The sequence below is a fragment of the Diprion similis genome, chromosome 2 (genome assembly GCF_021155765.1).
Source record: "Diprion similis isolate iyDipSimi1 chromosome 2, iyDipSimi1.1, whole genome shotgun sequence".
NCBI lineage: Eukaryota > Metazoa > Arthropoda > Insecta > Hymenoptera > Diprionidae > Diprion > Diprion similis.
In genome coordinates this window covers 18,272,451-18,299,441 of record NC_060106.1, presented here as the reverse complement: position 1 = coordinate 18,299,441, position 26,991 = coordinate 18,272,451, and the positions used below count along the sequence as shown (strand labels likewise).

Sequence of the window (26,991 nt, the reverse complement as noted above, 5' to 3'; positions counted from 1 at the left end):
AAAAGTGGAAACTATCTTCTGCTGCAGCCGCAGTGTTTTTTGAAACAAGCTTTTACCTTCGAGCTCTCTATATTTGTCGCGCGAGCCTCCATAAACGGTAAACAATGAATAACATAATGAGTTTAAGGATAAAGTACGGATTCCCATCATCATCGTTTACAGCTTATCGTTTAAATTAGTTACTTTTCGGAAAATTATGGAACTAAGGAAAAAAAAATCGTAGTTAATAGTAAATCATTCGATACAAATACGAACAAATTACTCGGAGAAAATATCTTTGACTGATCGTGAAAAATCTACTTCTCAATTCGGTGAAAATAACGTGTCCACGATACCTGCATATTTCACAGGTAAATCGAACGGTGGCATAAAATCAAAATGGCCGTCGTTGAATCACCTGCGATTTTATTTCGACTGCACGATCTCTTCCGGCGAACAAAAATTTTATTACCGCTACCCGACGTCAAGTGAAATACAGCAAGAATCATATGATCATATCTTCAACATCGGCAAAGGTAATGAAAATCGATAATCCAGCCTACCAAATTCACTCGCTACGTACGTTGCCCATGCTTTTCACCCTTCTACTTCTCAATTCACCGTAATGCAGGTGGATTACCTCGCCCCGGTCAAATAGCGGTAGTCTGTGGCGCCGGCGGAGGTGTCAGCGGTGACCAGTTCGACTGATGTTCGGCGGCCGAAGCGTCCTGTTGCCGTTGTTGCTGTTGCTGCTGCTGCTGCTGCTGCTGCTGCTGCTGCTGTTGCTGCTGTTGCTGCTGATGGTGTTGCCGATGATGGTGATCGACGACCGTGGAAAACCTACGGCCAGCCTCACTAGCTGCGTCCTCCTCTGGGTTTCCCTGCTCCGGGTACCCCTGGACACTCTGCATCTCCTTCGGCGCCTCGTAATCGGCAACCGAATTTGGCGAGGGCGTACCTTGAGGGTGCTGGAGATGCAACTGGGGGTGGTGGTGCTGATGGGGGTGCAGCGACTGCCCAGGATGGTGGTGGTACTCCGGGTGATACTCGTCCGGTTCGGCAGGCCCATTTAGCGGCTGATGGAGGCTCGGAGCGCCCGGAGGGTACGGGGATATCTGGTGGTGCAGATGCAGGTTCAGGTTCAGATACGGCTGCTGCATTTGGTCGCTCGGAGATGCCGAGGGGTGCAGCCATCCTGACGAATCGCCGCAGTGCGTCTGGCCGTGTGTCGGCGTGCTGCAGGGTGCCGACGGCACGTAGACAGTGCAGGAAGTCGTCGTCGTCGGTGGAGCCGAGCCGGAGTGCGCGTACGGCGATGACGCCGAGGATGACGGCGACGGCGAAGCCGGTGGCCAATCCTGCAAAGGACCCGCGGCCAGCGCTTCGGGACTTCGAGGCGCCCAGCCGACGTACGTCGTCGAATGCAGCAGCGCCGGTCCGTAGGGATCGACGTGTTGCTCTGAGAAGTCGTAAAACTTCGTTATATGGTTGCTTTGTTGTTCGGGGACTTGGACAGATAAGGGACGGCTAGAAAGCGCTTGAATATTCGGGCCACGATTGTTATTTTTGAGATCTTTATGCGGTTCGTTTCAGTCGAGAGTCCACTCGCTTAGAAATCAAACGAATGATTTCAATTCCTCGACATCGATTTTCATTGTTACATCTGATTTTCAGTAATTTTTTTGCCTTGTAGGTCATTTTGGTGCTTTCCGGATTGGGTTGAATGACAAAAAATCACTGAATAGCAGTGAAAATGACCCGAAACACTGGAAGATCATTGAAAATGAATTGGCAAACTGGAAGTCAACGAAATTTTCACAAATTCAAACCATTCGGCGTTTACAGCAAGCAAGATTTACAAAAATTTCCAACGTTTCCCGGGTGATTTTTTCACCGCTATCGCGTGATTTCGACGTAATTCGTTTCATTCAGCTAAAATTCGAACACCACTAGAGGCGAATAATAATTATTCTCACTAAATTCATTTCACGTATAGAACCAGCGTATTCGGTTATAAAAAAATATTATACTGACTCGAATAATCAACATCGTAAACGTTGTGTCTGTGCAAGGACGATGGAGTGATGGAGAGTTTATTTGACTCACCGTCCTGAATGTACTTCGGCCTTAGCGTGTAGGGTCCGGGTCTACAGGCGTTTTTATGATTAACCGAAATGGAGGTGGGCAGACTGGTCGAGCCACCTTGTGGTTGACTTTGGGCGACAGCAAGGGCTGACGCGGGGTTGTATTCGTAGCTCATAGTCGGCTGTGGTAGGAACCAAGTACCAGTGTCTAAAACGTCGAGTAATATTTAGAATAAATTCAACTGCCAGGAAAGAAAACATCGTTTGGAAATATTTTATTGGAGTTTCAATATGGGGACTCGGGGCATTCGACCGAATCCGATCATCTGAACATCGATCGCTGTTGCCGGTACCCACAGGTACTCACACAAAGTCGCGAACAGCCCACGAGGCTAATTAGGTATTTACACAGTTAGCAATTGTTAGTCAATGTTTTCGAATGTAGTCGTACATACATACGTAATTAGCACGTCACTTACATTGCGGATACGATTGAGTATCGCTGGGTCTCTCTTTCGCGTCTAAAAACGCCTTTGCGAAGGGGTTGTACTTTATTTTCAGACTAGTTACTTCCTCGTTTTGATACGCCGTCACCGCGATGAATTGCGTCTCGGGGAATCTGTAGGTCAGGACCTGTGATAGGCGGGGAAATTGATCAATTCACGATTCCCAGAAGTAAATTTACTTTTGTAATGCTGAGGAATTTAACGATGCACAAGGCGAAAACCTACCGTCCTTTGCTCCTCCGCACCAACTCTCACAAGGTGCACCCTGGGTTCGTATTTGTGCAACGAGTTCAGCATTATTTGTCCATTTCCATTAGACTTGTTCGTCAGTTTCACCTTCGCGAAGGAGACGGCCTCCTTCATCCAGTGTGCACCGAAGTTTGGACTCTCCGGGTGGATGTAGATCGGGTTCGGTGGAGCCGCTTCCGCTTTTCCACCTGGCACCCATTCCCCGTTCACGTATTTCCACCTGTATTGTAATGTTCGTTAAACTCTCCGTGTACAAGAACCTAATTGGATTTAACCTTGGCTTCTTTTAACGCAATATTTGACTAACATGAGATTCGTTCCTTTTTTTTTATAAGTGAATATTGTGAAACGCAATGTTACGAAACTCCCAACGACTCCTAACATCGCTCTTTCCAATGTGGGGATCTCCTCTGTGACCGAACACAAAAACTTATTGAATATTTTAAAGAAAAACCGGAAATTTCTGACTCTCCTCATCCTTTTCTTCTCTTTCTCATTTTCTCAGTCCCATTGTTTGGTACCAAGCCATTCAAAGTGCCATTTTTGACTAATTGAAGTTACGGTCAACCACTCACGAAAATTTTGAGAAGTTTTAGTTCTGTCGCGCGTGATTCCCACACACATGTTTCTTTTTTTTTTCTTTTATTCACAACACATTACGAACGAAGAAAATATCTTGACCATATAAATACCGTTGGAGCGAATTGGATCTCATTACGTTGATCAAACATTGCCAGTGTAAGTTCATTTTGTGGTCATATGACATTGAAATTCTCCCATTTTTCCTCCCACATCGAATTGCATGACGCTGACATCACGCAGAGATGTCTAAAAAAATGTTCTCAGTCTATGACGGAATTGAGCTTCGGTTTCGTTATATCACGTGATTTCTGTTCCTGCGATGACTCTAGACGGATTTGGACTTTGGAAATATTATGCCCTAAGCTTTCTCCGTTGCTTTCCGTTCGACATTATAGGTGATATAACTTGTTTATGACTCACAATTGCACTCTTGCTTCGTAGTAGTAGTAGTAGTTTAAAAACCAGAAGCTTTACAGTCTGGTATAAAATTGAAAAATACAGACCCGACCTCTCCACCAATTTATTGTTAGCCGGCAAACTATCAGCCTAATTAACGCCTCATTCCCAATCTGGCTTAACTCGCTATTGACTATTCGTTTCGAAGTCTTGAGGTGCGGTGTGTCTACCGAATACGAGTCTAAAACTCTCTTTACCGCAGCTCTCTCGCAATCAGCTTTTAATAAAAAAATTTATTTATAATTATATGCCGTGACGCAAGTTTTGCGTTATCCTAATTTAAGTCCGTGTGATCTTCATCGATGGTCCAGCATTTTTTGTACCGTATAATAATCTGTGGTCCCAAATCCTCACCTATATTCTATTTATTGCCCGCTTATATGCGCGGTGTTGTAAAAGCCTTCGTCGCGAGGAAAAAAAAAATTTATCTTTTACTACCCGCGGGTTATCTCATCCTTAGGAATCATATTGTAGTAACGTGTCAATCGACATGCTGTAAAACGCGCCAGCCGAGTACCGGAGTGAAATATGACATTGAAAATATTACGCTTCTTCACAGTTAATTTCAACAAATCATTTCAAAGATATACTATGTATGTACTTATAGTAGGTACCGCTGCCATTTTTGCAACGTTAACTTGCGGACGATTATTATATCGAATTGTGAAATCATCGTTCATACGAATTAACCAAAACAGTATTTCTCGTTACACGCATTTTAAACACCTGTCGCAGACAGATTACTGAATAGTCTTGAAAAACCGGACTTACTAGACTGGCATGTGGTTTGTTCAGTTACCTGTGAGGATCGACTTGCACGAACTCCAGAAGCAAAGTGTACATGGCCGCCGGCTCCAATCCTCTGGCGATGACTTTGACCACAGGAAACATCCGCCTGGAATAAAGAATATCACTAAAACTTTTCCAAAAACTTGTACCGCAAAGCTGCTTTGTATATTCCACGTATGTTGCACTTCACGATCAATTAGTGTCGTCAATGGTGTATGAATTTTCAGATTTTTCATATTTCGAACGAGAAATGCGAGAAAGTGAACAAATTTAATTGACGAAGATTACAATATATGTATATATATTCACGTATTACGCTTTGGCACTAATTGTTTTTTGAACGACCTACAATTCCTTCGGATTACAGTGACGAAGTATTATACCGATACGAACGAAGGCTTTGGCCTAACTCGATAATCGTTCACAGTTCCTCGGTCATCAGGAATTGACGGCATGGAATAAGGAGTAATGATCATCGTTTAGGAAAAAACCTCCAAGATATGAATTTTCAGATTACATATCCAACTATTCAGAAGAAAACAAGTTTTCATCAAGCGAAGGTGAATAAATTCGAATTTTAGAAAATCAAGAGATTTCTTTCGAGCAGTTAGAGAGCAATTAAATTTCATCATTTCCGTACAAATATCAACATTCTTGAACGATGAACGGACCGAAACGAGGTCCATGAGGCCTGCGTTACCCAGCGTTAACATCACTGCTCATCTTCCGAAAACTAAACTTCTTCAAGAAGCTAACCACCACTAAGATACAAAAGATTGGGATACAACCATGACTGTCGTAATTCCTTATCCTCGTGTACAAAACTGTTGATTCATTTCACAAATAACAACCCGACATGCAAAAGTATGGAAAACATGATCGCGCCATTATCGATATTGCAGGTAACCTGAACTCGTCACAATATTCCAAAACGAAAACCGCACGCAAGGATGAAGCAACGGAGTTCCGTCAAAGGTATATACATATAACAACGGAAGTCGTAACGCGTCGCGATCACGGACTGAACGCACCTTCCGTTCTTCGTGACGATCATCTCGTTGGTGATGCACTGAAACCTGGTCCACAGTTCCCTGTCCTCAAGGGCGAGGGACAAACTCTGTCCGGCGGAATTTGCCGGACCAGGAGTATCGTTCCTGTTCTCGTCGACGAGCTGATTATCGCGGTCTCTTTCGCAGCAGGAGGACCTCGGCGGACTGTCGGGGGGTGCCGACGAGGATGACGGACCTGGGGCGTTGCTGGAGCCGCGTTGGTGCTCCTGCAGCCCGGCGGAGTGCATCATTGACATTAATTTCGTTATATATATATATGTATATATGTATATATATATAAAAATGTGTGTGTACGCCTTTGGGGGCGAGAGCTGGTTCCAGGTTTCTGATGAATTTATCAATTAGAGGCGATTTAATCACCGGCTCGAGCTCACTAACACTTGACTAAACAAAGTAATTATTACGGTGGCCTGTAGCAGGCTGAGCAGCGCGGTTACACCTCGAGTGGGTGAACACCTCGTTGTCACACTTTACTGCGATATTTCACACTACTCGGCGAACCTGCAGGCTGCGGCCGCAAGACTCGGCGATGCGGTTCCCTCCTGCCGCGACTCACCTCCGGTCCTTCCGTTCGTCCCTCGTTCTACCCCCACGCCTCCGACGGGCTAATTAGCGGCAATTAGAAGGGCGCGATGGCTGACCACCCCCTCTTTCCGCCCCCCTTATACCCATCGACAATTTTTTCAATACCTACTCCGGGCTTTTTTCTCACCATTCACGGCTCCCATTGGCCAAGGTGACGGCTCACCGCGTCCTGGTCACACCTCGTCCCCGCTCCTTCGCTGGCCGATTGGTCAGCCCGGAGTCAATTCGCCTTGTAACCGGCTCCCGACTCCTTCGCCTTGGCCCAAGTCGACGCCCTCGGTTATGTGTTTGCCTCTTACCTGAGCCGCACCTGCGACCGAGCTCAGTTACCACACGGTATCATGCCAAACGTTATTGCCGTTCGCTTTCGCCCCTGGGATTCGAGCTACCGAACTTACAGCCGGCTCATCCCCGAGAAGGCGGAGCTTAGGGATAACTTGTTGTTGTTCTTTGGACAAGATTCGGGCCCGCGAACTTTTATACACGAATATATACCTATGACGCTTAGGTTTGCGATGTATCGGTGACGGCTAACGATCATGTTCATTCCGCTTGTTAATTATTATACCAAGGGCTTCTGTTATTCGGAAGGGACATTTTTCAACCCTAAGCCGGATTATGAACTCGTGCAATTCCGACTACCGTTCGAAACTCGTCTAAGAACCTCGTAATCTTGTGTTGGGATGCTGAAGTGAGAATTTAAGGCGACTGCCCCACCCGTGGATCGGGGAATCGTTGCAGGATCGACGGTAACTGAATTCGGTACTTTTTTTCATTTTATTCGCTATTTGCTTGCTTGCTCATTTTCGTATTTGCTTTAATTTAATATTTGCTGGATGACATTGCTATGGATGCATGAATTGCAAAGGACTTTTTTGTACAGTTAAGCAATACCTGCACCAATAATAGAATAATCTCAACTTCTGACGTATTATACAAATGTTGTTACTTTTTTCTATCGGTTATTTAAATTGATTTGAAATTTTTATACTTTTATTTCCTGTTCGGTTATCCAAAAAATTCATTCTTGAGTAATAATTTTGTAACGCTGTATAAATCCTTGGGTTCGCAATAGATTCGGTTCCTTTTGCATTGTGCAATTTATGCGTATATAGTCTAAGCCTCAAAAAGGTCCAGCTATTTTCAACTACCAAAACTTCGATTTGAAAAGGTTGCGCAGGTTTGTAAGGTCGAGTATATTTGCAGATGGTGTTTAAATTTTTCCAAAAACTGAAAAAGCAGTTACGCACTTGATGCACAACATTTATAGAATGGCCATTTTATTCCCAAAATCATACCGTCGAAGAAACGCATATATTATATGCATTATAGCTATGAAGGCATACGATGAAGATGATTTTTTTTTACAAGTATATAAACGCGATTCCGGTTTATTGATTACACATCGCGAGATACTTTGCGAATTTTTATTATTCTGAAACAGTTCATTATTCATTTCCATTTACAGCATAATGTGTTCAGCTGATCTTCATACGGTTGTCTTTCCTTCAAAATTCACTCAAAATGGTAGGTACAGAAAAAATAAGTGACATCGTTCGATTTGATAAGGATTCAATTTTGCCGACGGTTATAGAAACAGAAGACGTGGGACTTACAAAATCGTCATGATGTTCCGTTTTTTAAAGTAGAAAAGATTGGATTATTTTCTAGAAACGATAATTCGTTGGTAAAACGTGGTTAATTAAAAAAAACAAACGAGTAAATAAATATATTAGGTTAGATAATTAAAAAAAGAAATCTACTCTTCCTTTTTTTTCAATAGTTGCTATACTTGAAAAATTTGTGTAAAAATGTGGACAAAAAAAAAAGAAAGAAACAAAATAACTGTCGTAAAACCTGAAGAAGGTAAAAAAAATATTCAGATTTTGCTAGCATAATTATTGAAATATGTTTTATTTATTTTTATACGTACATTTATAAATAAAAAATATTTAAATAATTGGTAGGAACGTCTGAATATTTCCCTGCCTCCTCCAGGTTTGACGACAAATTTTTTTCTTTCTTTTTCTTTCAATATTGGTCAGAAATTTTTCCAATGGCATCTCGAGAGAAAAATAAAACTTGAAAAACTTAAAAAACGAGCCAAACTAACAATAAAATATATCCAATAATACCCTGCCTGCAAGAGTATATTTATCTCTATATACCCACACGTCTATATACTATACTATGTGTGAAATTATTTTCGCTCGTATGTTCGAAGCGAATTCTTATTGAGACTTTGCGGCCTCGCGGCTCTGATATATATGTATATATATATATATGTATCGTACATTAACGAAGAGTCCGAATTAGGCGGATCGACGGGCACGTAACGGTCCCAACGAAAGGATCCGGTCTTCTTCTGCAGACAAATTACAAAAATCAACAAAGTGCATGGCACGGGGGTCTGTTTGCGCGAGTGTTGCTGCACGGCGGAGGCCCACGAATTATTACACGTATAATATACATATATATGTATGTATGTATGTGTATATATATATAGCACGGTAATTTTATACCCACCTTGGCGCATTTAAGTCGCAGGTATAGAACCGCAGGCTCCGATATTTGAGGAGTTCGTTTGATCGTTTGTTTGCGATCTGCCTCAAGTTCGTTTCTTCTTATATGCTTTGCTCCTGCAAAGTTTGCTCAACTAATTCACAAGAATTTCCAAACTGTCTATACGACTCGATATTATAGGCTTATAGCCTTACCTTTTGCCGAATTTTGTGTACTGAAGATCGTGAAGAAGAAGAAGAAGAATAATAATAATAATTTAAAAAAAAATAAATAAATAAATAAATCGAAAAGATAAAACACACCTCACCACGATATTTAGGTACACGTGTGGAAAGTAAGACCTTGGCTTAAACATATGTATGTACCTATTTATGCATACCTATAACTGCGCAGCGCTCTTGTGTCAGACTGTTTTTATCAGGCGAAAACAGTTTTTAACACCTCGTGTTACGTACTTATTGCTCGATTCGCTTGATTCATTGTCTATATATTTTTTCAAGACATTACAACACAACGATATCCAAAATATTTCGTGCGCAGTACGTGTGAATAATCAAAAGCGATGAATTCCGTATCAGGAAACGAATCTCCGTGAAAAATCCGTGCGTGGTAGCCGAAAGCGGAGGACACGATATCGTCAAAGCGAGTGTTGTAAAAATTCTTGGGTCAATCAGTCTTTATTGTTTAGTGGCGCTTTAACATTTTACAACACACCTGCAGCAGCAAAGAGCGGCGGCCCTCCAGGGCAACCCTTGGATAACGCGTGGGCGGTGGCGGACCAGGATTTTACCTGATCTTTTTTCCTTTCGTCCTTCCGTTCCTCCTTTCATTTCTTCATCTTGCATTTTATTATATTTGAGGCTCACCGCCACTTGTTTGTGTTTGCCGTCAAAGTATGAGACGCGCTGTAATGGAAGCTGTAATAATCATAACCGCGCTAGCTCTGCGGTCTTCGACGGATTTTTAAATCGCCCTCCGGTGGTCCGATAGCGTCATAGCCATCCATGCACCCCGCTTACCTGCTTCCGGTTAACAATTTTACAAATTTTTCGAAAAACTTGACCTCCCGTAGGTATGTACGTATCGCGGCTGCGAATTGAAAATATCTTACACTTTGCTTTTCTTATTAAAATTTCTTACCAACAAAATTATATATATGTGACAAAATGTTAGTTTTTGATGTTTTAAGAGCCCACTCCAAAGGACAGCTAAAAAAAAAAATTTTAAGAGGTCGCTCCAAATTTTTTTAAATGTCAAAAATCGTCAAAAAATTAAATTAAAAAAATTATATTTTAAGTATTTTGTTTGATTTTTAATTCATGACGTGGTGTATTGTTATCGATTCTTTCTTACTAAATTAAAGAAAAAAAATGTATGAAATTTTAATATGAAAAGGTCACTCGAAAAGATCTAAAGAAATGAACCAAAAAATTGAAAAAAAATTATGAGCGATCTTTCAAAATTCAAATTTTGAATTGAAATTTTCGGAAACTTATTTTTTTTTTGTCTATAAAGTTATATATATATATATATATATATATATATATATATATATATATGACCCCTTGCAATTGATTTAAATAATAAAATAGCTTATCATATTATAAGAAGTGTCATGTATAATAAAATAATAATAATAATAATGCGTGAAAAATTAATAAGTTCGCAGAAATCCGTATAATAATAATAATTAAATAAACGAAATAGTATTTTTCGCAGCATTGCGATATTCTTCATAGATACCTATCGAATAAAGTAAACGTAGAAAATAATTCAATGAATGTGATAGAAATAATGAATATTAATAATAACAAAAATAAAAACAACAACAATAATAATAATCGTAATCGATAAAAATCGTCACATAATATCTTTTTCCAATTGTATCTGATTAGCCTCGAGCATCACGCAGATTCTGTCGTTCTGCTTTATAACCACCGGTTGTTTCGAATTTGCAATTCCTTCGTTCGCTTCCATAAATTCGTTGAAATTATCGTCGCTAATACCACCGTTGCTGATCGGCGTTTGACGATTCTGCTGATCGTAATTCGGGCACAAGTAACCACCGTAGGATAAATGCTCGTGACCAAGCAGGGTGTTACTTTCGTGAAAAAGACTCGGCTGCTCGATGAACGCCGCTTGCAAATCCTGAGCCGTTGATCCTGGATGCAGCCATTCCTGGCTCATCGTCAGCCGGTGAGAATAGTCCAAAAACGCAGCGTAATTCTGAGGAAATTTCATCGAATTGTGAAAATTTTATAGAAATTGTAAAATTCTTTTCCTTGGAAACGCTTTGAGCAATACTTGTCGAGCGATTCCACGTGAAAGAGAAAAGTTTTGTTTCGAATTTAATAAATAAAAAATAAGAAATGTTTCGTTGTTTGAAAACAAAACAAAAAAAAAAAAAAAAAAAAAAAAAAAACATATCGAACAACGTCTCTTTCAGCGAAAGAATAGAATTCTTTTTTCGACGAGTTGAAAAAAAAAAAATTTACAATTATTTCGAATGATCCAGAAATTTTTTTAATAACGCAAGAAAATTTCGTTGCCAAAATTTTTACATCTATTAATCAGGCGTGTGAATAATCGGTTAATAATAAATAATACCGTGGCGTTTTCGATGCTCTGGCAGTGGCCTGCGAATTGACCTGGTGCAGCTCCCAGCCAGAAACAATCTTCGGGTAGAATTTGAAGCAGATCTTCGTCGTGAACCGAAGACATAGTCGGCGTTCCAAGGACGCTTTGACCAGTCGGAGAAAATGGGAAGACAGGAGCGGGAAGATAGGCTTCGGGAATATTCTGACAGGGAAACAGAAGCAAAATGGAAAAGCGTTTAGATATATGACAAAAATGTATCAAATTCTATATATATAAACGTTTATTTCTTAATTTGATGACAATAATAATAATAATAATAATATTTCTTATACAATAATAATCGCAGGAAGATTTGCGTTGCCGTTTGTTTTTATATTTTTTTTTTTGCTTGTTTGTTTGTATTTCACGACACAGAATGCGTAATACAGGATTTATATCATCATATAATTGTATAATAAATATGAATGTTTATAATGTGTATAATTAGTCTGAAATCTTTTTTGCAGTTTATATACACACTCGTTAAATTGGCTCGAATGATTGCGGGTTCGAAAATACGATGTGTTTATTATATATCGCATTGTTCAATTGTACGAAAAGACCGTACTTGCAATGGTGTAATATAAAATATAATAAGTGCCTGAGAAATTTTATATGCGCGAAAATCCTACTCAACTTCAACGCCTGGTACTGATCTAATCTATCGCACTATATATTTATGTATACAGCTACTTTCAGAAGAATAATATATATATGGGAAATTCCATGTCAATTTAATCAATGATTTTTAACTCATGAAAAAAATTCTGTAACTTTGCGGCAAGATAGTCAAAATTGAATATTGATTTGTTGATAATTATTGGAGAATTTTGAAACGTTGAAAGATCGTGTTTTGTTTGTAGAAAATGTTTAGTGTTAGAAAAAAATAGTAGAACGGATCACTACGTCATGGGACGGGTGTCAGAATGATCCGTATGAAAAATAAGATTCTTGAGAATTTATTTGTGATTTAAAAAAAAATGCCAATTTTTAGATGATTTTGAATAATCCTAAAAAATCAACGGTTGCAGAAAAAAATCTGAAAAAATTATTAAAGCTGCTTTTTTGTGACCGGAGAACCGTATGAAAAATCCTTAAGCAAATCAAAAATGGGCAGGAAATATCATTTGTCTAATTGACGTGGAATTCTCCATACATATATCTATATACATATATATGTATATATGTATTATCATGACCTGCGTGTAACAGTTACAGTGTGAATTTGTCAGTGAAAATGATTTATTGAACCTTGCCGACGGAATAACTGTTACAGCTGTAATTATCAGCAAATATATATATATATATATATATATAATACCCACGTATTTTAATTTTACTACCGATTTCGGAGAACTTGGTAAATTCTTGAATGAACTTGCGGAATTTGGTCAAATTTTCCTCGCCGCTTGTTGTCCGGATTATAACTGGTTGGAAAGTTTTTCGTCTTTAATTTCAATGGACAGAAAATCCTTACGATAAAAACAAGAATTTGAAAAAAGAAAAAAAAAAATAACTTTAAGCTGATTTCAAACTCCGTTATTTCTGTCTCTAAAGCGAGGTTTAATCGATTTGAGAAAAAAATAAATTTCTTTTAAATGGCACGTGGTCTTCTCGTACAATCGATTAATCGTTGAGTGTAACTTCTAGTGATTTATACATGTATAGGTATATAATTTTACTGCATGAAAGAGAAGAAGAAGAAAAAAAGAAACTTATACACACAAACTGTAATTTGTAAAAATTAAATTTGCGAATATTCAGATGAAAGCATAAATTCTATATCGATGATAAATTTTGATGAGAGAAAGAACGAGAGACCGTATTTGTATGTAATAAAAAAAATTTTTTTTTTCACTACTGTTGATGGAAATTACTTATTTCTTTTGATATGATTATGATAATTACAGTCAAAAACTTCTGGACGATGTCGTATTTGATTAATTGGTTTTGTTTGTTCCGTTTTACGGGAGAATTCAAAATTGAATAAAGCGATAGACGGTGTTTGAATGTGTTTGTGTCTGTACATTCAAATCCTTTGAAATCACTAGTATGGTAAGGCTGTATTAGCAATGCTGAGCGATTGAGTATAATCCGAGTCTTTCAGACTTTTGGATTTCGTCTCGAATGTTGATCAATTCCCCTATTTCAATGAAACGAAAATAAAAATATGGTTTATTCTACGCTTAAGGAATTGTGAAAAGAATTACCAACAATATTAAGGTACAATACGAAATAAAGATGGAAGAATAATAAATTAGTACCTACCATACGTAGAGGAAAGAATGAGAAAAGAAACTGATGGCTTTATCCTAGCACAAAGTACCTAATCTATTAGTAATTTAACAAGAGGCTAATCATACAACGCTATAAAAAAAAATTTTGACTTGAAGTTTTAAATTACGGCGAAGGAATTCGTCTAATAATAATAATATTTCAAACAATTTAGAGAAAGCGCGAGTATTAGAAGAATAAGTTTATATTTTTGAATCGTGAGTCGCTGTGTAGAAAATAGCTCACGATTTTGCATGGATTTTTGGATTGGATTCTGTTATATCTGACTGAAAAGTTCGAGTTTGCCTTGCCTTATTTATTAACTTTTGTGAGTGGACTAATAATTCGTAATTTATAGTTCGGATATTATTCCGTTTATTGTGATAACGGAATCGCTTTACTCGTAGAGAAAATCGTTCGATCAATGCTCTTCTCTTGTCTATATCTTATTCCTTACCCTGTCGCATTCGAATATGAACATATTATAACGATCGAGCGTTTTTCTCCCTTGCAGTGAAACAAAGGTTCTAGGATTACAGAAATAAGAAGAGAAGAAAGGAAAAAACAGGGTGACGTTTAATAAATTGAGAAAATTAATTCCATCTAATTTTTTATGGAATTGTAAATGCGGCTTACCGATTACACAAACATTCATTCATTGTTACTTCTATATTCTGCGGTTTATCGTATTATATGTATATTATAGTATGTATTTCGTACGGAAAGATCGAGCGTCAATTGAATCGGTTGAATTATGAATAATTAAGTAACTGGAAGTGCTGCACTTTGCTTACATTTTCATTTAACTCTATCTTTCGATATAAGTGTATAATATACCTATATATTATCTCTTTACTTTTTTTTCTTTTCTTTTTTTTCTTTGCTGTCAACTTTTAAGTTTCATTTCTTTTATACCACTCCTGGAGTATCGCAAGTAACATTACAGAGATATGAACATGTATGTATTGGAACATCAATCTCGAACATCGTGACGTGCAAATGATTGTGAGTAGAATCTATTAAAACGCTTCGATGATACGTTCTGCAGTTTTTTTTAAGCTAGACAAATCGACACTTGTGATAAACGGAGTTGAATCTTTTATTCGTAAAGCTAATAGCAGATTCAACGTTAAGATCAGGCAAATTAAAATCGTAATGAAATCGATACTCGAAGTTTTTATATGCTCGTTTATACTTGTTTTCTCGTGTCTGCGCACGTGCAGTAGAAAAAAAAATTGTTGACCGATTATTTTTTTGTTTATTTATTTATTTATTTTTTTCTTTCATTTTTTGTTTATGGTTGGTTCTCAAGAAAATTCTACATGGACGTATATGTATAATATAATATATATTTATAATGCGATGAAAAATTGTAGTTAGAATTTTTATTCGACTTCAACGTGCGATCAATTTTTATCTATATATGTATGATAATACAATTTAACAAATGGTATTAAATTATAACGAGTTTTTCAGAAGCGAGAATGATATACGAATCACGAAGTTGAATTATAAAATGTATTTATAAGGAAACAACGGAAGCAGAATAGGATAAATTCGTGATAAGTAGAATTTACACAGAAAAGAAAAAGAACGAGAAAAGGATGAGATTACGGGAAAATTGACGATACTTTGATCTAATTAATATGGTATTTCTTTTCGTGAAATCCTGACGTAAATAATTAAATGCTACATCGGCTTTTGAAGAAATTCCGAGAAAAAAAACACACAAAAAAAAATTCGTATGAAATCATTGCGGCTAATAACTAGATATAATAGTCGTAGAAAAAGATGGATAAAAATAATAAGACAAGAAATAAAACAATTATTAACGAATAAAAATGAAAGCGTAATGTGATTATAATTATACGAGTCACGTTATTTATACGACAAACATGCGATGATGATGGGAATTGGAAATGCGAAGGTAAATTAAAATTTTGGTCCCATTATAGGTACGTGATGGGGTGATCAATCTAGCATGAATCGTTACGAATAATGATAAATTAACGTTTCCTTTTTTTTTATAATTTTCTTCACAAAATTCTCTCCACAACTTCCATTTTTTTTCAATTTTTTTTTTCTTTCTTTCCTCCCTTTGTTTTTTTCTTTCTTTCATGTTTACCATACGTTTGTTATAGATATAGGACTTTCGTTTATACATGTTTACATGTAGATAATTTTTAATTTCCTTTTCACAAGATATATAATCCCTCTATATCATCTTGTGTGGTATGCTATATATATATTTGTATATATATATATATATATATATATATATATATATATATATATATATATATATATATATAATTGCCTATATTATTGTTGTTGTTATTATTATTACTAGAATTATTATTATAATAACATTCACGTAATATGAATCTATATATCGTATTATAATATATGTATAATGGATCTACTCAATATCACATATTTAATCATTTCAATTATGAATAATATTAATTTATATATCAATACATTAACAATGACAAGTTGTTAACATATACAGAATTCTTATTTTTTTTTATCAACTTTTTTTTTTTTCGGTAAAGTTCTTTTTTTTCGTTTTTGATTATCTTTACGTGTATACTTTATAATAATACGTAACGAACGAGACAATACACATGCATGCATTGTTAAAGTTTGATTTTTTTCAATTATGTTTTAAAAGTTTTAATATACATATATATATATATATATATATGCATGTATAATAATAATTTTCTGCTATTATATAAGGGCATAGAATAGTTATCATCGTTATATATATTTTTATATATTTGTTTTTTTTTTTTCTCGTTTTGAATAAGTTATCATTGTTGTTATTATCGCTATTATTTTCCTTATATCGTACGGGCATGGGTAATTGTCTATCTATCTACTCAACCATCTATCTACCTATCTACATCCCTAACTCATATTATACTTGCAACACCTATAGGGATAAATCGCGCTGCAGCTGTAATCCCGATTGTGACGTAAACAAATAGATACATGGATTACGTTGATAAATATGTGATCGTTTATCAAAGTTTCGATGTAGTATCGACTTTTAAACAGTATTTCGTTTCTTCTCCGTATAAACGTTTGTTTTTGCCACCCTTTACCTTTTCATAAAACAGTAAAAAATCGATACGTTTCTATTCAACGATTATAATTGTAAAAGGATCACCTATACACACCACGTACTTCTTATAGGTATGTATACAATACATGTTACGTCAATCTACGTATGTGGAAGAATTTATAACATTGAAGACAGTTTTGATGAATTTCCTTTTCTTCTTTTGAATTCTTAACGACCGTATAGTCCGTAGTCTGCTAAAATTTAATCCGCACGCGCTAAGATTCTAGAGTAACCGTTTCCCAGGGTGACCAACTGTCCCTAACCTCAAAACATTTGACCGTTGCCGGTGGCAGTTACGCGCAATTCACAACTGTCAAAATTTTTGAGGTTAGGGACAGTTGGTCACCCTGGTAAACGGTTACTTTCGGATCTTGGCGCATGCGCATTAAATTTTCATCAGACAACGGAACGTGCATTCGTTAGGAATTCACTTTATAATGAATAATTATATTAAGTTTTTAGATAGGTAGATAGCGTTGGAACGTATGATACGTATGCGTATGTACATACATACATACGTGAGTTTTTATACCTACAATGAAAACGACAAGATATAACAAGTAGATGTTTATCGGTTAACCCCCATTATCCTAATTAATCACCTATATGTAAGAATAATAGTATGTAGTGGTATCGATATTAATAGTTGTAATAGTAGTGGTATGATCAATGATCAATGATCAATGATCAATGATCAATGATCAATGATGATGATGATGATGCCAATAATAATAATGTTAATAATCATACAGTGATATAATGAAGATGGCAATAAGAATAAGAATAATATTACCTAATAGGTAATTAATGTAATAATGGACCTAATATAGGATGTAGGAATTCTATTATAGTAAAGACCATGGCATAGTGGCATAGATACATGCTACATATATGTATATACATATACAGCACAAGATGAAGAATGAAATCAGTAATAACAGCAATAATAATAATACTTAAGATATCCAGTCCATCCAAAGGCACAATTTTGATAACTAATTGAAATTTGTCGATTATTATATCTATATATTCTCATACGTATTTTTTGTTTTTTTGTTTTTGTTTTTGCTCTTTCTTTCTTTCTTTGCTTTTTTCATTTCTCTCTCTTTTAATATATTATGTGTATAATATATATACATATATTAGGGTGGTCCTTATGCAGGGTGTTGACGAATTTTTTCCACCTCATCCCCAATTTTTACAGATCTTTACCTCAACGCTAAGATAATCTGCCTTGTTAATCAAGTTTCTTATGGAAATAACACATGAAAAACTATTTTTCTCACGGTACATATTTAATTGTAAATGTGCCTAATAACGTTTCAAAAGATCTGTAGCTACGAGGTCTTTGATGGACATCAGTGCTACTATCTGAAGAAAAAAATACTAAAATCATTGTATCAGCCAATCTAGACGAATTGCACTTCCATTAGATAAAAAAAAAGTCAGATTTCGAGGGTGTGCAATTCGTCTAGATTGGCTGATACAATGATGTGAGTATTTTTTTTTTTCAGATAGTAGCACTAATGCCCATCAAAGACCTCGTAGTTACAGATCTTTTGGAACGTTATTAGGTACATTTACAATGAAATATGTACTGTGAGAAAAATAGTTTTTCCTGTGTTATTTCCCTGAGAAACTATAACCATCGCAAAGCGTACGATTTTTGAGTTGAAAAAAAAGTGTGAAAAAATTAAGCAATTATTTTCGAATCATTCGAAACTCAAAACTGATCTCTTCAAGGACCACCCTAATATATATGTATATATATTATGTATATATTATATGTATATTTATTCTGATAATGGGTTGAAGATCGATCGAATATTATTATTGTTGTTATTATTTCTCTCTGCGTCACATCTATACATCGTATGATTGTTTATACATAGGTACACACCTACATATGTATATCCTATAATCAATCGATATTCACCTATACATATCATAATATATACATATATATATATATATGTACATAATATGTAAAATGATGAAAATAATGATAATAGTAATAATAACAACAATAATAATAGTAATAATAATAATAATAATAATAATAATAATAATAGTAATATACGAATTTCATATAACAATTGGAATAATTTGCGAATTTCATATAACATTTGGAATAATTATATACTATATATATAGATGTGTATATATGTATATATACATGTATATAATATACGGATATATAATTATGGCGTACCTATTCATAATGTACATAATGGCGGTTAAATTTCGCTACCTATAACGCCAACGTAAGGGCTGTGCCAGCGAGGGTTCGCGACGACGGGAGTCGCGGGGCTTCGTATGTCGTTGTAATAGGCGGCAAGCGCGACGTTACCGAAGTTATTGATATTACCGAAGCTGCTGACCCCCGGGCCGTTGCACGTGACGACGCCGACGGTTTGCTGATTCGATTGTTGCGAGTTGAAAAAAGCGGGCGACGGTCGGCCGGTCGCGGTGCTTTTCAAATCGCAGTCAAGGGAAACCTGCCGAGGATGATTACCTCTGGTGCTACTTACGTTGCTGCTGTCGCCGACCATGTTCGCGAAGAATTCGGACCTCGAGAAACGGCCGATTTCCGTCGAGCCGAACGCCTGGTGGAAACCTGGAAGCGGCTGCTTGTTGCTGCTCGGCTTTTGTCTCGTCGGCTCCTCCTGGATCTCGCTGACCTGCTGACCACCCTCCTCTTCCTGATCCTGAGCACCCTGATCCTGGATCATATTCGGCACACCGGTTACCCCAGAGGATCCCGCCGTCGACTCGGAATCCCAACCCTGGGATGCTTCGCCGCATTTCGACTCCTCGTGCTGGAGCTGCTGCTGATGATGATGATGCTGTTGATGCTGTTGCTGCTGTATTTGCGGCGGTGATACGGAAGCTTTTACCTGATGCGAATTATTAACGATTTTTGTGTCAATGATTTGAGAATTAACTATTTTTTCTAATTTTTAGTATATTGTGTCTTGTTTCAGGCTTATGCGTGGACAATTTTATCAAGCCTCAATCGAGGTGGAACGTTTAATGGCGTGGAGGTGGGAGGGTAGAAAAATGGAAAAAACGAAGGGCCGGAATGTTGGATTTTTGAAAAAGAGAAACTTAGAAGGAACGTCAGTTTGATGTCCCTTTCTGGTTTCGTTGAGACTCATGTATGTTGAATAGAATATTAAAAACTAAGAGATACGTATTTTTTTTTATCTGCGGGAAAATGGTTTGAAGGGGTGAAAACGACCCCCAAGGATGGGCACTCAACGGGGTGATTTCTTGACGCGCTTCACGTGTTTGAATGAAACAAACACTGAAATTTTTTTTTAATGAATAGGAAAACTTCAGCGTTAGTTTCATTCAAATCCATCAAGCAGATCAAAAAATCACCTCGTTGGGTGTCCATCTTTGGGGGCCATTTTTATTCCTCTGAATCGTTTCTTCGCAGGCAAAAAAAAAAAAAAAAATACGTGTCTCTTAGTTTTCAATGTTCTACAACATGCAAGAGTCTCAACGAAATCAAAGCGAGACATCAAACCGATGTTTCTTGTTGGTGCGAAGAATTTAAAAATAGTCTGAATCGAAGTATGGAGAAGTAAAAGATCAGACGAATTCCAAACATGGAATACCAAAGTGTAGAATCGTTGGAATTCTTCTCGATAATATAGAATCGTACACAGATTTTCGATTTTGTTGTCTGTCTCTTTCTGTGCTTCGCGACTTACTATTTTTTCAATTTTCTGTACTCGAACTTTCCACATTCTAAAAATTCGATATTCTGGTCCTTCCGTCAATCGAAAATTCCAGTTTCTAACCCCCACCCTTACCTACTATAATGGTAAACGCGAATGCTCTACGTGGCACTCGATTCTAGGTCTACCTGAGGATCCCTTTGGCCTGAATACGCTAGGTGCAGCCTGTGATTGGGTTCCATTTTGGCCTGGACGTAGGACATCTGCATTTCGTCGGAAAAGGCGTTGCAGTGCTGACTCTGTTGGTCTTGGAGGAAAACCATCTGTCTCGATGGCCGTATAACCGGGTTCTGAACGGCCGATGTCTCTGCAATAATAGGCGTTAATATATCCCTCGTAATTTCGACTTTATTTTATTGCATATAATACTATTGAGGAGCTTTTTGAGATTTTTTTTTAATTTTTATTTTTTATTGTTACCAGTTCATACGTCACGCGTGTATCGTGTAGGTACAACACGGGACGGATGTTGACTTCTATCCAGCTGCAGAACTCTAATAAAATACTTATTCATGTGTGTCAGTCACATGTACAGTGCATTCCATACTGCATACTTACGCAGAGGGAGTCCACAGAATTGTGCCCAAGGTCCGTGAACGTTTGCGTTCGGATGTAGGCCCACCTTTGGCATCGCGGCTCCTCGACCGTGATAAGGATTCCCTCCGTTCTTGGAACAGACAAACCACAGTTCAGCCACCATTTCTCATCGCAGGACTATAGATTATACGCCGTGTGTGTGTATACGTCGTCGTTTAGAAAATCGGTGCTTTACGCGAGTAGATTTTTTTTTTTTAACTTGACTTTAAAAATTTACGTGTAGAAGAGAAGTCCAAGATTGAAAAGAGCAGATCATAGAATACCAAGACGTTATAGAATCGTCAGAATTCTTCTCGATAATATAGAATCGTATACAGATTCTCGATTTGGCTGTTCCATGTCTTGATCTTTATATATTTCGACTTTCCATGTTTCATATTTTCTCTACTTGAACTACCCACATTTTTATATCCTTTGAATAAGATTTTTGCGTCTATAAAAATTCGATATTTTGGTCCTTCCGTTGATCAGCGATCCTGTTTTTTTTTTTACCTCTACCCGATATTTATCGACAAAATCCTGAACCTCGACTCAAACCACTGATTGTGCTTCGAGTTGGAAGGATTTACTTCCTCGGAGAACCTCAGAGTGAATTCGTATTACATATTCGTATTTCATGGTTTGAGAAGTACGGTTTTAATGTGTATCGATGATGGGAGCAATAACTGTGTCCTGTGCATAAAGGCATACATCTGGCACGTGATCCATCTCCACATGACGAACAGTAAATAGTGAGTGTACACACGAGTGGAGTGTCTAAATGGCTGCCGTGTGTATATTTCGAGAAGAAATGGACGGCGGCGTCATAGTCGGGCATATATTTTAAAACCGTTAGGGAATTTACAGCCTCAAATACATACCTTGTGGTGATACGTAATACGTAGTACATAACGCTTTTCGGTCAGTTCATATGGGTAGGTATAATTGGTACATAGACTGTACTTGTGTGCTCGACGTCGTCGTCTCGTAACTTTTGACACGTGGAGCTTCCGAAATATCATGATCTTATCCGATGTTATGTCGACTTGTAAGAAGACTAAGAGGCAGTACCGTTGCATTTATGACCCAGCAATTATAACGAGTGGCGCAAACCGAGAGACAAATGAGAATTCCATGAGGACGATTTGAGTCGATTCTCAGAAGACTGCGGATTAGATGAGGATTTGAAGAGTAATTACGACGAAAACAATAAGGAAGAACGAAACGCGCTACGCCGAAATAAGTGATCGACGAACCGATTTTTAGCCGCATGCGAATCCTTGGAAAGAAAAAGAGAAAAAAGATAGAGAAAAAGAGAGGAGGAGAAAAAATGTCGAAAAGTACACGTTATCGCCTTTCTCTATGGCGGACAAATCTAGTCCAGCGCGTTTGAAAATTAAATCGATATACAGTTCTCGTTCCGTGACCACGATATTGAATTTTAAGGATGGTCGAGCGTGTCTTCCTCCCACTGGAGACTGCCATGGAGAGTGAGAGAAAGCCGGCTAAAATAATAGGAGTCATTGGATCGACGCGAAATTCGTCCCATGCGCGGTGGTGGAGTTAAAAATGGCGACTCGATTCGAGGGAATCGCGTTGGATCGTTGTCTCGGAACTCAAGTTCCCCAGAATTTTCGATTGCCGGTTTTCCGGACACCGGGAGGAATCGGTCCAGAAAAATGGCACGATCCTTGCGAGTATTCTCAAAATTTCTGAACTAGTATTCCGCCATTATTGTACCTGATATGACTCGGTCGTGTTTTCCTTCGAAATCACTACGCCGTTGACTCGAAGTAACTCGAAGTGACTCGCGGTTATCGCACCGAGTCCCGAGCCTCCGGACTCACCTGATAAGGATGCCACTTCTGGCCCTCTCCGAACTCGGCGATGATGCAGTAATCGTTGGCACTAGTAGTGGGGGAATTGTGACCCCCGAATTCTCCGGGGTACCCCGACCCCGACGAGGGGTTGGCCGCTCCTCCGGAGGAGAAGACGCCGGACGCCGAGCATTCCACCTGCTTTCTCATGGCCTCCTTGGTCTTCTCCAGGGTCCGTTGGTGGGCTGCCATCATCTGGAAACGTCGAGAAGTGACGATGAGCTGGGTCCTTGGGATCGTTTATGTATGGATACGGAGAGAACGGCGACGCGTAAAAGATAGACGCGTGGGAGGGAGGGGGGGGGGGGGGGGGGGATTTTTTGAAAGGTTGATGTTCCGAAGGGTCGATATATCGGGATTTTAAACTCAAGTCTAGATTTTTGAAAAATTCAAATTTCGAAATATTGACCCTTCTTACTTTTGAATCTGTAATCAGAGCTGAGAAATGGACCGGGAGAGAGAAGAAGTATATACATATATATTACGGTGGTCCAAAAAAATCGGCTACTTTTTCAAAGTCACGTGTCTGATTTTTGGAGGAATAGGAAATAAGACGGTAATGTTATAAATTTCAGCCCTTAATATTAGTATTTAGTGGTTCCTGAACGCAATTTTCATACATTGCCTCGTTACTGAGCTACAAGATTTAGAAATGTGTATAATTAAATGCAAAATGGAAAACTGCGTTCAGGAACCAAACAAAATTTAACATTAAGGGCTCAAATTCTAACAGATGTCTTATTGCCTCTTCTTACAACTATTAAAAGTGTGATTATTAACAAAAAACAAAAAAGTAAATATATAATATATATATTCTGCTTCCGCTTCTGGAGTGGCGGTGATACAAAACGCGTTCCGGGGATCGGATTCAAGTGAAAGTCAACACGTCGTCGTCGTCGTCGTTTCAGCGGTTTTAGAATTAAAGCTCCGTGACGCAACGTTTTGCCGAGGAAATTTATGCCGGGGTTGGTAATTCTATCGAGTACCCACCCTCGGCGAGATAATGGGTTTTAAATGCGCCGAGGAGGAGGCAGGGCCGACGGGGAACCAGGGGTTGATAATACGCCCGGAATTCACCGACGGGCTGCCGTTCTGCAGGGGCGAGACCGTCCCTCCCGTAGAGGACGAAGAACAGCTCAGGGGGTGGTTCGGGAAACTCGAAGACGTCACGGCTCCGCTCCCCGATCCGTTTCCACTCGAGGAAGCTGCCGAGGCTATCGCCGTCTGAAGAATCGACTGCCGCGAAAGCTCCCTGCTTTGCTCCCTCATCGCCTTTCGCAGCCTCGCCTCTTTTGGGTTGTAAACGTAATCTGAAAACCGGAGAATATTATTTATACTCAATTTTAGTTTCAATAACTCATTTTCATGCAACCTATGCATGCATTTTCGCAACAAGGCATTCGACGCTAGGGGTCCACAAACCGGAAGTCGTTAGGGCTTCGAGCTAAAATAGCCCGCCACGACCTTGCCGTGTCCTTTGACCATTGGAACTTATCGACATGCTTCGGGGATATTCGTTCTTCGACTATACCGAGCTGGACAGGCGTCAGGGTATTATTGGCAAAGTGAGTGTCACGTGTCTCGTATAATACTTCCGCTTACGATTCACGACTGAATTTGCTCGGTAGTATTTCTCCTTCGTTCAACGGTGTTTTGCCACCATTATACCATTCTACCCTTTTTCACATGAAATCTGCGGTCGTCGATAAGCTGATTTGTCCAAGGATCGAGATGGATCAATTGCATATCTTATATACCTATTTGGAAGGTTTTTTTATCGATGATTAAATAAAACTTATTTCGTGCAGCAGAACATGAAGACGATGTTCAGCTGCGAATCTTCTACGGCAAATAATTTTACCAGAGTATCGTTGCTGCTAGCACGTTCAACATATCGGGTAGAAACCCAGAGACGCGTTGCAGTGGGTCAATAATGGATATAACGATAATTGGATAGCCGCGATGTCACGGGTGATGAAGCTTTCTCGCATTATTTAATACGGCTCTGACTCTGTTTGTCGAAAGTCTGATAAATTTGGTATGAAATCGTAGAGCCCGGTGGTTATCCGAGTCTTTTGAAAGTAGAAAAAAGTGCGCATAGCATTGCAGAATAAGTGGCAAATCCAACAAGTGTGTATAATAAACGTAAAATTTAATCGTAAGTTTGGTACAAAGTTGAAAAAGAGTTTCCAGCCTGCAGAGTGGTGAAAAGTTTCAAAGTTCAACAATTCCCAAAGCGCTAAATTTCAACAATAGCAAATTTACGACGAGGAGGAATTCAGACTGCGGGTATACAAGAGATATCAATGAACGTAATCTGTTAATACAGAGTGTCCAGTTATCTGTGAAAACGTAATTCCCTGAGAATTTCCAGCTTTTCCAAACAAGAATCGTTACTTATAAACAATTAATGAAAAAAAATTTTCTTTCTCACCAAATGGTTAATTTTTTTTTAACTTAGGATGAAAATGAATATATTCCAGAGATACGACAAGAAATTCCCTGAGAATTGCATGATTTCCTATATAATTTCTATGAATACTGGACACCCTGTAATACGCATCGAACAAAAAATGAGAGAAGAAGAGTGTCATGTGAAGGAATTTGAAACTTCCGCATCCGCGCAAGCAGCTGAGTTCGCGATAACTTCTGCCGGGGCAAATGGAAGGAGAAAGAATAAATTTCCGACGTCTGGGTCAACGGCGAAGATAAGGGTTTGCGGCGTCGAGATGGGGCGGTATGGATCGAAGGTGTATGGATCGTGCGGCAGCGTTGTTACGCTGCAGCCAGCTGAGCGAGTGTTTGTCAGCCTGCAGACCCACCAACACCCACGCAGAAAATGGCACGGACGAACAGGTGTACGAAGACATACCGTAAGGCGAATATGAACCGCACTAGGGGACCAGGGTGGCAACGAATGTTCGAGGGTAAAAAAATTTCACAAGATTTCCAGATTTTCCCTGCCACTTTCCCAGATCTATAGTAAGTGACTGAAACCTGAATCGTTCAGCTTTTGAACTCTATATTCGGTTGAAATTTAGTATGAGTATAATCTAGAGTTTTTGCAACGAAAAAAAGTTAACTTGTGACGTAAGAAAAAGAAGAAAAGAAAAATAAACACAAATCATTTATAATTCCCTGACATTTACAGGTTTTTCTTGGCACAATCGTTCATTTTGCGAAGTCTATATTCGGTTGAAATTCAATTTAAATTAAAGAAAAATACAATCTATAAAAAAAGAGTCAGTTTAAGCTACGAAAAAGAGTAAACTTCTTATGTAAAAAAAATATAATTTCTAATTCCAAGGATAGAAAACTGATGTTCTCAACTTTTTCCATTAACAAATTAAAAACCCCATAACATTTCCAGGTTTTCCAAGTTTTCCAGGCGTCTGACGACCCTGTCGGACTACCGCAGTCGCACGTGCGTCTGACGTTATACCTACGGATGATGATAGTGTATAAGTGCAGTGCGGAATGTGCACTGCGGAATATTTTCGTCGTGCGGGTGTAAAGCGAGTGCAGGCTACACTACCAATAGTCAGTGTGTGTGTCAGTGTTTGCGTATGTGTGTGTGTGTGTGCTGGAAGTTATGTACGATCATAGGTGAAACGAACGGAACGGGTCTCATCTACCTGTCGGATATGCAGGTGGTAGTCGATTGTATCGGACGTTTGTTTCGATCGCATTCGATCCCGGAGTCATGCTGCCGCTGTAGGACGCGTACGCGTTCATATTTTCATAATAAAAATGATTTTGTTGATGGTAAAAGTGTCCGGTGCCACTGTTGTACGGCTGCACGTAGTTGCAGCAATCCATTTTTTACCACCTTCTCTGCACTACACGCATCTATACGTATATAATTGTAATATGTATATTGCAATATATATTATACGTGCACAGAGCAAAAAGCTTGGCGTGTAAAATG

General features: G+C 38.3%; 1 protein-coding gene across 2 annotated transcripts; it reads right to left on the bottom strand.

Annotated features, from left to right (window-relative positions):
• Positions 1 to 484: 484 nt before the first annotated feature.
• LOC124415909 (serine/threonine-protein kinase Warts-like) lies at positions 485 to 26,991 on the bottom strand. Of its 2 annotated transcripts, XM_046896631.1 has the most exons (7): positions 26,699 to 26,989; positions 24,054 to 24,373; positions 23,034 to 23,258; positions 21,169 to 21,277; positions 20,739 to 20,917; positions 19,372 to 19,761; positions 485 to 761 (listed from the first exon to the last, which is right to left on the bottom strand). In XM_046896631.1, exons 1-7 carry the CDS (start codon positions 26,880 to 26,882, stop codon positions 630 to 632), a joined length of 1,539 nt encoding a protein of 512 aa, XP_046752587.1. In that variant the 5' UTR covers positions 26,883 to 26,989; the 3' UTR covers positions 485 to 629. The 2 variants fall into 2 exon arrangements, with proteins under 2 accessions (XP_046752587.1, XP_046752585.1); XM_046896629.1 differs by lacking the exon at positions 485 to 761 and having other exon boundaries at positions 19,035 to 19,761; positions 26,699 to 26,991.